This window comes from Fistularia commersonii, chromosome 23, assembly GCF_037954325.1.
Source record: "Fistularia commersonii isolate RoL2024-O1a breed Wild chromosome 23, RoL_Fcom_v1.0, whole genome shotgun sequence".
NCBI classification, from domain to species: domain Eukaryota; kingdom Metazoa; phylum Chordata; class Actinopteri; order Syngnathiformes; family Fistulariidae; genus Fistularia; species Fistularia commersonii.
This window is the reverse complement of record NC_141306.1, coordinates 9400745-9415715: the sequence shown is the minus strand read 5'-3', so window position 1 is coordinate 9415715 and position 14971 is coordinate 9400745. Positions and strand designations below refer to the sequence as shown.

The window sequence follows — 14971 nt, the reverse complement described above, 5'->3', positions numbered from 1 at the left end:
CATGCGTCGCACGGAAACCCTTCACTCTCTTAGTGATGCATCATATGGAGACACGCAGCAGTTTCTCATAGAAATTGAAATTACACGTCTCGCACGTCACATATTACCGATCACGCTCTCATCATATGGAGACACGCAGCAATTTACTCATTCAAACCTCGCCGGCAAAAAATGGGTCCCCCGATGTCATTCAGATACAGATTTCAAGATAAATATTATAGCTATCTAACTAACATCCATAGGATGAAAGAGCGATGCCTTGATTTACATTTGACTTACAAAAACTTTATTGGAAGGAGGAAACAAATACAGAGACGGGGAATGCGAGGGAGGGGGGTCAGTCTCGTCTCAGAAAGGCAGAAGGACATTTCTGTGCGCGCCGCCCCCCTCGCACCGAGACCCCTCTCTTCACTCCACTCCTCCTGGCTATTTATGGAAGAAGGCCCGGAGATCCGGCGCCATCGAGAAGGCCGAGTTCGTGGCATCATCATTCCGACCTGTCGCCGCAGTAGGGCAGGAAGCGGAGCGAGGAAAACCCGGATTTGGTCCGTCAGATTCCGAACGCTGAGTCAGAAGGATCCGCTTCCTAGGAGAAGGGTCGTTTTTCCGCCATCGGTCGGTCCCGATACGTCTTTGCGCTGCTCTTTGGCCGGAGGAGAGCCTCCGCCTGAAAGTGGAGGGCGAACAAGAAGGTCGCTGGTTCAAATCCAGCGATGTTCTCGTGTGACGTGTGAATGAAAGGGTGAATGTTGTGTATCTAAATAAGTCCTCCGGATGAGAGAGTTAATGTTTGCATGTCTTTGTATGATTCATGAATGAAAGGATGAGCGTTTGTATTTATCCAAATGACATATGAACGAGTGGGCGAATAGTTATTCATTTCTATGACACGTGAATGAGAGGGTGAATGGTTGTATTTCTCTATATAGCATATGAATGAGTGAATATATATCTGTTTGTCACTGTATAACATGTGAACGTTTCAATGTGTGTGTGAGGCTGAGTGATTGTCTACATAACGTATGAATGAGTGAGTGAACGGCTCTTTGTCACAATAAAATATGTGAATGAGTGAATGTTTCAATGTGTGTCTGAGAGGGTGAATGATTGTATTTCTCTATATAACGTATGAATGAGTGAGTGAAAGGTCATTTGTTTTTATGCAGGAATGAGAGGTTGAATGGTTGTATTTCTCTTTATAACATATGAATGAGTGAATGATCGGGTGTTTGTCACTTTATAACATGGGAATGAGTGAATGTCCCCGCATGTTGCATGAATGAGTGAGCGAGTGGGTCATTTGTTTTGATGTGTGTGAGAGGGTGAATCATTTTATTTCTATATAAAACGTATGAATGAGTAAGTGAATGGTCATTTGTTTTTATGCAGGAATGAGAGGTTGAATGGTTGTATTTCTCTTTATAACGTATGAATGAGTGAATGAACGGCTGTTTGTCACAAATTTGTCGCTTGAATGAATGAGCGAGTGGGTCTTTTGCTTCGATGTGTGTGTGTGAGAGGGTGAATGATTGTATTTCTGTATAAAACATATGAATGAGTGAGTGAATGGTCACTTGTTTCTATTTCGTGAACGAGAGGTTGAATGGTCGTATTTCTCTATGTAATATATGAATGAGTGAAGGAATGCCTGTCACTATGTAACATGTGAATGAGTGAATTTCTCCAAGTGAGTTGCTGTTTTGATTTGATGTGTGTGCAAGAGGTTTAATTATTGTATTTCTCCATATAACGTATGAATGAGTGAGCGAATATTTTTATGTCTCACTTTAACGTGTGAATGAGAGGGTGAATGTGCGGCCCCGTGATTGACAGGTGCAAGCCCCGCCTCTTGACCAATCAGAGCGCCGCCTCTTGACCAATCACAGCTGAGATAGGCTCCAGCGACCCTGAACGCGAGATAAGCAGTATGGAGAATGAACGGATGAATCTCGCAAATATAGTTTCGTTCATTTTTCAGTCACAGCGCGCTTCGCGTCGCTCACGGAATTTTCGATTAAATTTCAAAGCGTTTCGGCCTCACACCGTATGATCCGCTCATGATCTCGGCATTTGATAAAACACCGGCGGCCATATAAAGCGAGGACGCCGCGAGCGCGACCATTCCTCAGGCCTGTTTACCGAAACACTGACATATTTACCGTCCGGTCGGCTTCATCCGTCAGCTGCTAGCGTCTGGGATGCAGGCGGCCTGAGGTAGCCCACGGGTGGTCACGTCATACGTGAGCCGGCGTGCACGCTGAGAATCCTACCGTGCAATCTGGCATTTCCACCGTGAGGGATTCCTCACACACACACACACACACACACACCATCCCTTCTCCCATCATGCCCAAATAAAGTTCCCAAATTCCAATGCGCGTTCTTTTTTTTTTTTTTTTTTTTTTCTTTTCTTCTTTTTTTTTCTCCGCTAGATGTTTATAAGACCCTCCGGCTCCGGTGCTCGTGTGAGGCCGCGGCGTGCGCGAGCTAGGGGCCGCGCCGCTGCCGCCGTGCTCCTCCGGCTCCTGCTGCAGATCTCTGAATTCCAAAACTCTGATTGTAGCATTTTACTACGACCTTTTAATCCGTCTTTGCAAACCTCCCCGTAATAAAAGACATTAACATCGTCTTTTATTTCGCCTGATGGTTTTTATAAGGCCCCGGTTGTGTCTGATAGTCCTTTTTTAACGCGATAGTGACCCCCTTTTCAATCCATGAGCTCATCCGGACCGTCGCCAGGTTTAGCAACAACGACGCGGGTTCCTAGTTTATGTCACCCTGCTGTTGTTTCTCACATATTACCGATTAAATCGATCGTTTTCGGGACGTGCGGGAATGCTCATTGACATTTACATTGACTCGGAACAAAAACAAAAACGGTTGGTTCATGTGATCGGATCGATTGATAACCGATACGATGATCGGTTTGCAAAATAGCTGTCATTATATCGTTACATAATGTAATACAGGAGCTACTGCCCAATCAGGTTGGTCCGTTTGAGAACGTGTGTGCACGTGAGTTTGTCACTCCATCTCTGCTCACCAGCTTTTATTTTCTCCACCGTGGATTTTTCCAGAACATTCTACTCCAGTCAGCTTGTGTCTGGTTGGTAGCCCTGAACAAACACACACACACACACACACAAGTGAGAACAAAGGGTGAATCATGCTCTCTGGGGAGCGGCTGAACCCCCCCTCCTCCTCCTCCTCCTCCCCCATCCCAGCGGACCCCCTGAATCCACCGCATTCCTGTCGCCGTCATCGGCCTGCCTTCGGAGCGAGGAGGAGTTTAAAAAAAAAAAAAAAAAAAAAAAGTCATTGTTATGAGACGTCAGGCTCCACAGTAGCTTCCATGCACAGCTGAGCTCATGTCAGATACCCTGGAGTCGGGCCGAGGCCAATGAGCTGTCTGCATGCTTCTGGGTCTGACAGCATGGAGGGGGGGATTTTTTTATTTTTTTTGTTTAAAGCTACCTACCAGTAAACATACACATGCACATTTGTCTCATTTTCTGCATGCAAGAGTTAGAAGGTTCAATTCCGGCTGGTGTGTGTGTGTGTGTGGGGTGTTCTCCAGGTTCTCTCGAAAAAATATGTTGTGTTGTATGTCTATATATTGTATATGTGAGTGAGAGTGTGCGTGGTTGCATGTCTCTTTATCGTATTTGAAAGAGGGTGAATGGTTGTTGCGTGTCTGTATCCTGTGTTTATGAGTGGTTGGTTGCCTCTACAAGAAGTGAATGAGAGGGTGAACAGTTTTATTTATCTATATCAGGGGTGTCAAACTCAAATACACAGTGGGCAAAAATTCAAACATGGATATTTATTGAAAAAAAATCTTCCTCAAGATGTACTTTTCATATGGACCCAAACAAGTTTTGCTCAAAAACAAAATATGAAACAAGCAGAGCTTAATACTATACAATATATAACTTAATATTGCACACATGCAAAATCCTGTTTTCTGCAGGGCGCCAGTATTAGCATAAGGTCGCCATGACTACTGTACACAGAGGAGAGGGCGTTTATGGGTCCTGTTGTGATTTTCGTGCTGAAACACCAGCAGAAAATTCTGGGATTTATAGAATTAGCGATAAATGCACTGTAGACTATACCAGCAGGCCAGCTTCATGGCTTTTCGGGCCAAATATGATTACAGAGCGGCTAAATTTGGCTCGCGGGCCAGAGTTTGACACCTATGATCTATATGATATATGAATGAGAGATGAATGAATGAGTGAATAATTTTTTTCTATATGACATGCAAATGAGAGGGTGAATGATTATATCTTATCTACGTGAAAGAGTAAGTGAACAGTCTTCATATGACTGGGTGAATATTTGTGTCTCTCAATGACATTTGAATGAGAGAGTGAATGTTTATGTCTCTGAATGAGTGGGTAAATGGTTGTAATTCTCTTTGAATGAGTGAATGAATGTTTGTTTTGATAGACGCGCGGAAGAATTGCGTGTGACGGGATGATTTCCGTTTTCTGTCGCACTTGAACTCATCGTACAGGGAACAGTACAAGACTGTCTCAGAAAATTAGAATATTGTGATAAAGTTCTTTATCATCTGTAATGCAATTGAAAAAACAAAAATTACTTTTTCATGATATTCTAATATGTTGAGATAGGATTTTGGAGTTTTCTTAAGATGTAAGCCATAATCAGCAATATTAAAATAATAAAACGCTTGCAATATTTCAGTTGATTTGTAATTAATCCAGAATGTATGACATTTCTGTTTTTGTAATGTCATTACAGGAGATAAAGAACTTTATCAAAATATCCTGATTTTCTGAGACAGTCCTGTATATGACCTTGACGACACCCTCCCAATTGGCCATCGTCGCTGGGATTAAAAGGGTGTAACTTTGCGAATACATCAGCGGGTACTCGAGAGGATCGGGGTTTTTACTCAAATCTCAGAAAAGTCTTTCGTTAAATGATTTATTATAGCAAAATAAATCCGCCAAAGTCACGTCTGTCTTCACCAGAGCCGGACAAGATCTCATCTGGTTCAAACACATTCGCTCCTAAGATCCCATAATTCATCTCTGTCAGCGCAGTTTGAGTTAAAATACTACAGTACGTTTAAATCCTACACACACACACACACACACACACACACTCAGACAAATGCTTTCAGCAGGTGCATTTTCATTTTATTACCCTGACCAGTGTCACAGCTGCTAAACAGTGACGCTTTCCAAGAATGTGTGTGTGATCAAACCCTTTTCGAAGAGGTGCATGTGTGTGTATGTGTGTGTAAACGAGGGAGCTCGAAGTCACAAAGCTTTTACCGATAAAGGAAGGCCGTGTTTGGTGACCAGGGTGTAATAACAATGTAATGACTACTGAGTGCCAGAAAATTGCGGCGGAGTCGGGGGAGGGTGACCATTCTGCTATAAAACATAATTATACTTCCATCATCCTTATTTTCAGCATCTCCAGAACAACTCATTCATTAGTCATCTTTTTTATTTTTACTTTACAATAAAACGGCCGGATTAAATATCTATTTATGATATTTTCTCGGAGACGCTCCGACATGACAGTGACATAACAGAGCATCCCGAACCCCCCGCGCCCCGACTCGCCCCAAGGTGGAAAAAGTGACACTGATTCAATCCAATACCCGAGCGGTGACATCACTCCCCTCGGCGAGGAGCCCTGGCCTCCCATTGGCCGTCGGTGGCGGCCAATGGGAGAGCGCACATATGGGACGCGTTTAAAAAAGATTCAGAAAAGTGTCGGAGAGCGGCGCCCCCCCCCCACCAGCACTTCGGCTGCAGGTCCGTGCAGGAAAGAAGAGGAAGAAGAAAAGGGAGAGAAGAAGTCACAGGAGGATTTTTTTTTCCGGTGGGGGGATTTTAGTCTTTTTTTTGTTTTTTTTGTTTTGTTTCCCCCCCCCCCCCCCTTCTTTTCTCCCTCTGCGTGTTTTTCCAGCCCTCCCGCCGCGGACGCGGAGCCCGTGACCCACCGCTTCATTTTTAAACCCCCCCCCCTTTTTACCCTCCGACACCTTCCTCCTCCAGCTCCAGACGAGAGGCGGACGGAGGATGTCTGCGCACTTCAAGAGCGGCCCGGCCTTCGGGTTGTCTGCCGAGGTCAAGAGCAAGGTAGGGTCATGTCCGTGATCGTCGGCTTCCGCGTGCCTTTCGGCTCATTCGGCTTCAGGAGGTCAGGAGGTCAAGTTGGGTTGTAATAAGCTGTGTTATAAATGTGTAATAACAACTGAAGGGCGGTGACATCGTCTCAAACACGGCAGCATCCCAGACTATCGATATAATGTAAATCTCCTTCGTCCACTTTGGCAGTAAAACCAAAGAAATATATGGACAAAGGGATTTTACCGATGGCTGGTTTCAATAACATCATACAGAACCTCCAAAACACCGGGAGGGTGTTTCGTTTACGTTCTTGCACGGGTACCTAAATCTAAATCATTTAGGGTACCTAAATCATTTTTATGACGTCTTTATTTTATGATCAAAAATATTGAAACATTCCAACCCCTCCTTCAGCATGGGTTTGTGAAAATCGCTATGTAACTGTGTTGTAACTGTGTAATAACGCCGTTACTGTGTAATAACACTGAAACAGCCCCCATGTCAACATTGCGTGTAAAAAACAAGAAAAAGTACTCAAGAGTGGTAAAAATGAGCACGGCGGGAGTGGTTGAGTTGAAATTATCCACAAATGGATTTATAAAGCAGATGTCAGACGTGCCGGGTCGTATTCTAAACACCGACGAAGGGCAGCAGGATGATTGACAGGTGCGTTAGCATCATCTGATGGCCTTTTAAGGAGTGACCGGAGTCTGACTCGGCACGTAAGAGCGCGTCCGCGGTCCAAACAGTTTACTCAGATGTCAGGAGCGTCCTGACAGAACGCAGGTGGACGTGGAGCCCCCCCATCCAACCCCACCGCACGCCGCGCCGCCACCTCTCAATATTAGCGGCGATTGAGAAAAAAAAAAGGAAATTAGCTCTTTCACTTTCAGGTGTCAGTGAAAAAGTTTCCCCACCATGCGAGAGCAGCTCCAAGCAGAGGGCCATTAAATCCTTGGAATTAAAAAAAAAAAAGGTATAATCTAATATAAGTGATTTTGCAATAATCCCAATTCTACTTTACAAACACACACACACATAGATCTGGTTAGCAACATGACAGTGAGATTAAAATTTCACCCTCACTGTTCCTTGATGTTGCCCATAGTTATCCCCGTTGTTGTTGTTGTTGTTGTTTGTGGATGTCTCGCTATCTTCTGTCTTCTGCCTTTCTATTTATATTTACATTCATACTTTTAGTCATATTTATTTCCTTCTTTTTTTTTGACATTATAACTGTTATGCTGCTGTGACAATTTCCCCTATGGGGATCAATAAAATTTATCTCATCTCGTATTCATATTTTCCCTATGGGGATCAATATTCATATTTATTTTCCTTTATTTTGACATTATAACAATCACGCTGCTGTGACAAAGGAATTTCCCATATCAGGATAAATAAGCTTTATATTATGTTTAATTCATATTCATATTTATTTTATTTTATTTTGTTTTATATTATTTTATGCTTTTACATTATAACTGTTACACTGCTGCAACAAAGGAATTTCCCATATGGGGATCAATAAAATTTATCTTATCTTTTATTTATATTCATTTTTATTTTATTTTATTTTATTTTATTTTATACTTTTATATTGTGGCCGTTACACTACTGCGACAAAGGAATTTCCCATATGGGGATCAATAAACTTTATCCTTTCTTTTATTTCTATTCATATTTATTTTATTTTATACTTTTACATTGTGGCTGTTAGACTACTGTGACGAATTTCCCATATGAGAATAAATAAAGTTTATCGTATCTTAAAAAAAAAAAAAAAGATAGATCACACAGGACGTACCTGCCGAGGCGGAGGAGTTACGCCACCATTTTTTGAGGGTGGGGTTTAGACATCTAGATCTTATTTACCTGCAAGTCTCAGTAAAAGTCTGCCATCTTTTTATTTTAATACCGTAAATCTTGACGTTAACACCCTCAGACCGGAACCGGCACCTGCCGGTCCTGAACGGCGGACTGGCTGTAAAAGGGAAGATTCTCCGAAAAAAATAAAAAAATAAAAGGAGGAGTAGGCGGAGAAATGTGTGCTTGGCCATTTGAAGGAAGGGAACGGGACAGTGAGGGGGAGGGAGTGTCTGGGAAAAGCTGTTTCTCCCAAGTTTGGTGTGATGGACCCGCAGCGGCGTGAGCTCTCGCCGCTTTGAAACGCTTGTTTGCGTTGGCCGGCGATTCTCAGGGCCGCCACGACTTATCCGTGGAAAGGGGCGGAGGAGGGGCGGCGGTAGCTCCGCTGCAGAAATTGCGAGGAAAGGGGCGAGGAGGCCGGAGGCTTCCTCCAGGCCTTGTTTCTACACCCCCACCTGTCAAGCAACGCTCTTATTACACAGCCGGATCCCCCAACCCTCCTGCCGGATGGTTGCCTTAGCAACGGAGAGCCTTGTGTTGTGCAAGGGACGCGGAGAGGACGCCTGTCAAAGTCCTGTGATTGACAGGTGATCCGTCTGGGTCAAACCCCGCCTCTCGTCCCGTCACGGTTGTGATTGGCCCGACGCTGGCGCCGAGAAACCGGATTAAGAAATACGATTGGTCGGCAGTCGTAATGATATTGTTATATACTGGGAGTGGGCAAACTTTTTGGCTCAAAATTTGACAGCCGGGTCACCACAAGATACGATGCATATAATAAAAAACGCATTTGTTAACTGTATGTATCAGACTCATTTGAGACATTGTCTGACATTTTGTTTTGAAAATAAAACCAGCTTGGTTTTTAAGACGTTTGCTTGCGTTTCACGCACAAACCGTTTTTTCCCTCGTAGCTTCAGGCTAAGCTCATTCACGTGCGTTCGTAGGCTAAATCACAAAGCAAATCTGTGTCTTTCAGCGCAGGAAAATTCTCATGTAGCTCCAAAAATGAAATAATCTCCTATTTGAGCTCCCTCATTCGTTGATCCGATGATTTAATCATTCACATCAAGTATGAATTCTGTACCGATCTTTGGCGGGACGGATTAAAAAGACTGTTATATACATATTTTGATTTACTGATGAAGCACCGACGTGCGCATTTTCGGCGGTTCGGCGTCGTGGAGTTTGACCTTGGCCGTCTCTGCTCTCCCATCAGCTCGCATCCAAGTACGACCCGCACAAAGAGGACGAGCTCCGGTTGTGGATCCAGGACGTGACTGGCAAGAAGCTCGGAGAGAACTTCATGGAGAGTCTGAAGGACGGCGTCGTGCTGTGCGAGTGAGTGCACGTGGAGGATTTCCACTCGCGCACCCGCACATACACACTCGCTATATTCCCGCGCTCACATGTCTGTTACTATGTTATTACTAAGTTATTGCTATATCATGTACCATTTTTTTTGCATCTCTGGCTCCCTCTCTCTTTCCATAGGCTCATTAATGTCCTCCACCCTGGGTCTGTGAGAAAGATCAACAATTCCAGTCAAAACTGGCACCAGGTAAGGGAGGACTTGAGGTGACGTACGGGCCCAAAATTGTATATTCCGTCATTGTCAAAAGAAACGATTTTTGATATAATTTTAAGAATATGTTTTGGCCCTATTGGAGCAGCGGTCCAAAAACATGCAGGAGGTTCATTAGAGAGCTACCGGATATTTCCAGTTTCCATATATAAGGGTTGCAAAAATTATGTAATTTATAATTATATAATTCATATATATTATATAATAAGATAATTTATATAAATTATATAATTTATAATTATATAATTAGAAACGATGTAATTTATATATATATTATATAAATTATATAATTTAGAATTATATAAAAATTATATAATTTAGAATTATATAATTTATCATTTTAAATTATATATTATTATATAAATATGACCAAACTACGGGTTGTAGCTTAACTATAGTGTTGGTTAATGCGAGATGTCCATCTCGTCACCTCGTCACCAACTGTTATAATACACATTCTTGAGATAAGATAAGATAAGATAAGATAAGATAAGATAAGATAAGATAAGATAAGATAAGATAAGATAAGATAGAGACCACAATAAAGATAAAAATTGACTTTGTTGATCCCACATTGGGGAAATTACATTACAGCATTACAGGGTAGAAAATTGCATCGTTGGGAAGAAAAGTGTGCAAATAGTCATTATTGGAAGAATATGCAAATAAGGATATAGATACAAATAAACAAAGACTTTGCATGTATGCTTATTTAAACAATAGAATACAAAAATATAGCAATTACAGTAATGACAGATGTACACTAGGAGATGTTGGTTATAAAAAAAAAATAGTGAAATGATGATAAGCAAAGGAGTTTAATATTGTGAGTATTACTATTATTTAAATGCATCCGATGTCGCCTGATATCTCAACAACGCATGTTCTACTTTCACACATTCATAATAGGACATAAATCCAAGCGCCACGTTATCATCGTAAATTGTTTACAAATCACCCATGACAATGAGGAAGCACTTTGAGCTATTATTTCAATCAGCTTTTACTTAATACCGATTCAGTGTGTGTGTGTGTGTGTGTGTGTGTGTGTGCGCCAGTGTGTGACAGTCAATCGGTTGTCAGGATCTATGCAGAGCTTAAGTACAACAAAGTATTCATGAAAGTGTTCGCCGTAAATACTCTTCCGTCGTAATAGTACTCGTACTTGTTACTTCTTCAGCTGGAGAACATTGGGAACTTCGTCCGCGCCATCACGGACTACGGCCTGAAGCCGCATGACATCTTCGAGGCCAACGACCTGTTTGAGAACGTCAACCACACTCAGGTCCAGAGCACACTCATCGCTCTGGCAGGAATGGTGAGGTCACACACACACACACACACACATGCACACACACTTGCTCCAGTGACATCTGTCAAAATAAGAGTGTGTTTTTGCAGTCCCTTCTCCCACCACGGCTCCTCACGGGATTAGCCCTCTGGTCCCTCTAGTGGCCAGAGCTGGAATTACAAGGCAATGACATTAAAATTAAATAATAATAATAGTAATAATAATAATTATAATAATAATGAATTGTATTTGAAGACGCCTCTATTGACATCCAAGGACTTATAGGATAGGATAGGATAGGATAGGATAGGATAGGATAGGATAGGATAGGATAGGATAGGATAGGATAGGATAGGATAGAATAGGGATAAGAATGATTAAGGACCCTAACATACAATTAAACATAATGATTGATTATTTAAGAAGAGCATTAAAGCTAGTTTAGTTTAAATGTTCCCTCATCCAGTCAAGTACTTGAAATGTTCTGGAACAGGAGACAAATGCTGTTTCATACAAATACTAAAATGCATATATAACTATATTACATTTGTGTGTATGTGTGTGTGTATGTGTGCGTGTATACACTCAATGCAATATATTTTTCAATACATTCTATTAAATACATTCTGTTGGTGGAATTTTATCTGTCTCATTCTGTATATATATTTTATTCTTTTGTGTATTTATACAAATGTATTATGTCAATTTCCGACACATACTCTATATCCACCCAATTCTACATAAACGCACACACTCACACACTTATATAAATATTCTGTGTGTGAAAAATATACATATATGATAGCCATTTCAATTTGTAAATATATTTATATCCATTGTATTATGTCTATGTGTATATTTAAATATATCAAATCTATATGCATATATATGAACACACACACAGATATATGTATAATTATACAGTATAGATATACTTAATATATATAATGTTAATTATGCCATCTCTACCTTGTAGTGTGTGAATGTTACTCTATCTATCGATGTGAGACGTGTTTTCTGGATCATCACCAGGAATTAGGAATAAGGATTAGCAACATATTTAGGATTCGATGTCTTCCTCCCTCAAATTGGCCTTCATCGATTTCCCTCGTTCATCCTCCAGGTCTTTTCTCTCCAGCGCACTCCTTCATCATGAGCATCTCTTTTTATCTGGACATGCCGAAGGTTCTTGTTATTTCCCTCACGGGTTTTATTTTGCCGGTCCCTCCTCACAGCGGCCCCTCCGTTATCTGCGCCGACGTCTCGTTGGACTCCGAGTTGGAAGTTCCGCTGAACGGCTACCAAACACTCATTCCGCATTTGGCATCCGAACCGGGTCTCCGATCAACTTGGTTTTCACGGATCACGCCGTTCTGCGCTCGCCGTCGAATGGCTGGCAGAAAGCGAGCCGAGAAAGCGGCTGCAGCTCGCCGATTTTAAATTCCGCTGAACAGGGGCAAAACTGCACGCTCTTCCTGTAGTCTATACACACACACACACACACACACACACACTATTAGCCTGTCTGTGTGAGTGTCGATGAAGGGCCCAAAGGCAGGAAGGGGGCGTTTAAAATATTCAACAACGCTGCTTGATTGCAAACTGAATTATTGAATTAAAAGCAAAAAAATACAGTAGTGCTGTCCCATTACGCTAACAGGTAATTACGCGGTCATAAAGCAGAGCTGATAACGCCGACGGTTTCATATCAGCCGTCTTTGGTTTGCGGCGCGTTAAACGTGCATCGGGTCAAAATTTGACTCCGGATCAAGTAATTAAAAAGGAAGGGTATTTTATTGGGCTTTTTTTGACTAGGCATCTACGACGAGCGCGTAACTGTGTAAATAACGGATAATTACGAATAATAATTAACAGCGGGACGGCTCGCGTTTTTAAAGGGTGGAAGAGACGAGGCGGCTGAACGCAGAGGAACGGGACGTTAACCAGCAGTTCATCGGGACAGAGTCAGAGACAGAATCAGGGCGAAGCCCAAACTCGGATCTTTCAGGTTCTTCCTCTTTTCCAGGCCAAGTCCAAAGGATTCCGCTCCAAGTACGACCTTGGGGTGAAGTATGCTGAGAAACAGCAGCGCCGCTTCGCTCCCGAGAAGCTGCGGGAGGGGCGCAACATCATCGGGCTGCAGGTGAGGGGGAACCCCAGGATGAGCTTCAACACAGAGGTTTAAACCGCGAGATTAATTTTTATTTGCCATTCACTAGATGGGCACCAACAAGCTGGCCAGCCAAAAGGGCATGACCTCCTACGGGACAAGACGCCATCTTTTCGACTCCAAGATGGGCATGGAGAACCCTATGGACCAGTCCACCATCAGCCTACAGATGGGCACCAACAAGGGGGCCAGCCAGGTGAGGGGGGGGGGGGGGGTCAGGTTACACCATGCAACTGTTAGCGTGTATATTTTATCAACAAAATCAACGATTTTTTTAAAATACCTTAAAAGAAATTTAGAAAAAATAACATGTGACCCCAAGTTCAGACGCTCATTTCTAGCACAGGGCTGAGAAGCGGGACGCCCACACAGCGAGTTGCAGAGGTGAAGCCTAAATCTTGAATCATGTGCCCACAAAGACTATTGGAAGCAATAATCCGTGCGAAAATATTTCATTAAATATCACCAAACAAGCAGAGTTACACAGCGTTTTACTGACCCGCATAGGTAAAAGGACTAATCGAGATGCACAAAAACCTAAAGAAAAGACGAGTTATGGCTCGAGGAACCGCAGGAAGGAACGGCCTCGTACATCATGCGCAAAAAAATTTAAAAAATTACTATTTCATTTCCTTCTTGGATTGAAGGGGGCCAACGCACCGTCGCTCTCGATTCCAAAAATTCATTCATTTTTTCCTTCATTGTCTGTCGTCCTCCCCCTCCAGGCGGGCATGACGGCCCCGGGCACCCGGAGGCACATCTTCGACAAGAAGCTGGAGCTGGAGAACTGCGACACCAGCACCATCTCCCTGCAGATGGGCACCAACAAAGTGGCGTCCCAGCAGGGCATGACCACCTACGGCCTCCAACGCCAGGTTTACAACAACAAGTACTGCACCAACCCCTTGGAGACCTACTACGGCAACGGCGGCGAGGAGTTCGACGGCTACATCCCATACACTGACTGAGGGAGCCTCTGGCAGCCTCGCCCTCCTTCCCTCCCTCCCTCCCTCCCTCCCCCCGCCCCGCCCCGCCCGTCACCGCTGCCCCGGTCTTTCGATTGACTTGATACGACTGTTTTTTAAAAAAAAAAAACTGAATCGGACATCGCCGTCGACTCCGCTCCCCGTCTTTCCGTCAAATACTTGTCAAAATTGTGTTCCCGTCGTGTAGTCGGGCGATGATAATCTCGTCTCTGCTGGATTCCCCCGCCGTGAAAATTACCCCCCCCAGCAGATAACAGCAGATTCCAGTTCGATAGCCTGACCAACGGAGAACTCGCGGTGCTGTTGACCTTTGACCTTAGAGATCAGGACGATGTAGGAGACATAGTTCGAGCTGATTTCTTCTTTTTTTTTTTTTTAATTCTTGAATGCAACATGGCCGCCGCAGCTAATTTAGCACGGTTTCCGGTGACGAAGGAAGTATTTGGGATGTAAGGTGGAGGGTGGGGCAGAGCGAACGAAGGCGTGTTTGCCGAACGTAGACACCATTTGAAATGAGGGTAACTTATTTAGCAGTAGCTCTTGTACTTGCGGCTGCATGTTTTTTCAGCTTCTGATTTTATATTTAAAAAAAATAACAGGAAGTTCCCCCATTGGCCGCTTGAGGTAGTGAACTTCGGCTTTCAGCGCTGTAGCTCCGTTCGCACTTTACCTGGCTTTAAAAAAAGACAAGAATCAAAACACCCATTCAATGTGAATGGTGCCGAAGACACACACACACACACACACACACACACACACACACACACACACACACATACACAGAGGGTTCTCCTTCTGAACACCCACCGAACGCCTTGAATGTACTGCAAGTGCCACATGACGCTCGGGAAATCCGAAATTTAAATTCTGAGTTTACTTTGCAAAAAAGTGAGTTTTTCGGAGCGAGTTTGACTGAGCAAGAGAGAAAAAGACACTTTTAAGAGCTCCACGGTT

The 14971-nt window shown here is 43.2% G+C and overlaps 1 protein-coding gene across 2 annotated transcripts; it reads left to right on the top strand.

Annotated features, from left to right (window-relative positions):
* Window positions 1-5945: 5945 nt before the first annotated feature.
* Window positions 5946-14789, top strand: cnn1b (calponin 1, basic, smooth muscle, b). 2 transcript variants are annotated; one of them, XM_086170965.1, is made up of 8 exons: window positions 5946-6125; window positions 9205-9326; window positions 9480-9546; window positions 10751-10888; window positions 12888-13004; window positions 13081-13227; window positions 13757-13958; window positions 14145-14789. In XM_086170965.1, exons 1-8 carry the CDS (start codon window positions 6066-6068, stop codon window positions 14213-14215), a joined length of 924 nt encoding a protein of 307 aa, XP_086027091.1. In that variant the 5' UTR covers window positions 5946-6065; the 3' UTR covers window positions 14216-14789. The 2 variants fall into 2 exon arrangements, with proteins under 2 accessions (XP_086027091.1, XP_086027090.1); XM_086170964.1 differs by having other exon boundaries at window positions 6042-6125; window positions 13757-14789.
* The last annotated feature ends 182 nt before the right edge of the window (window positions 14790-14971 follow it).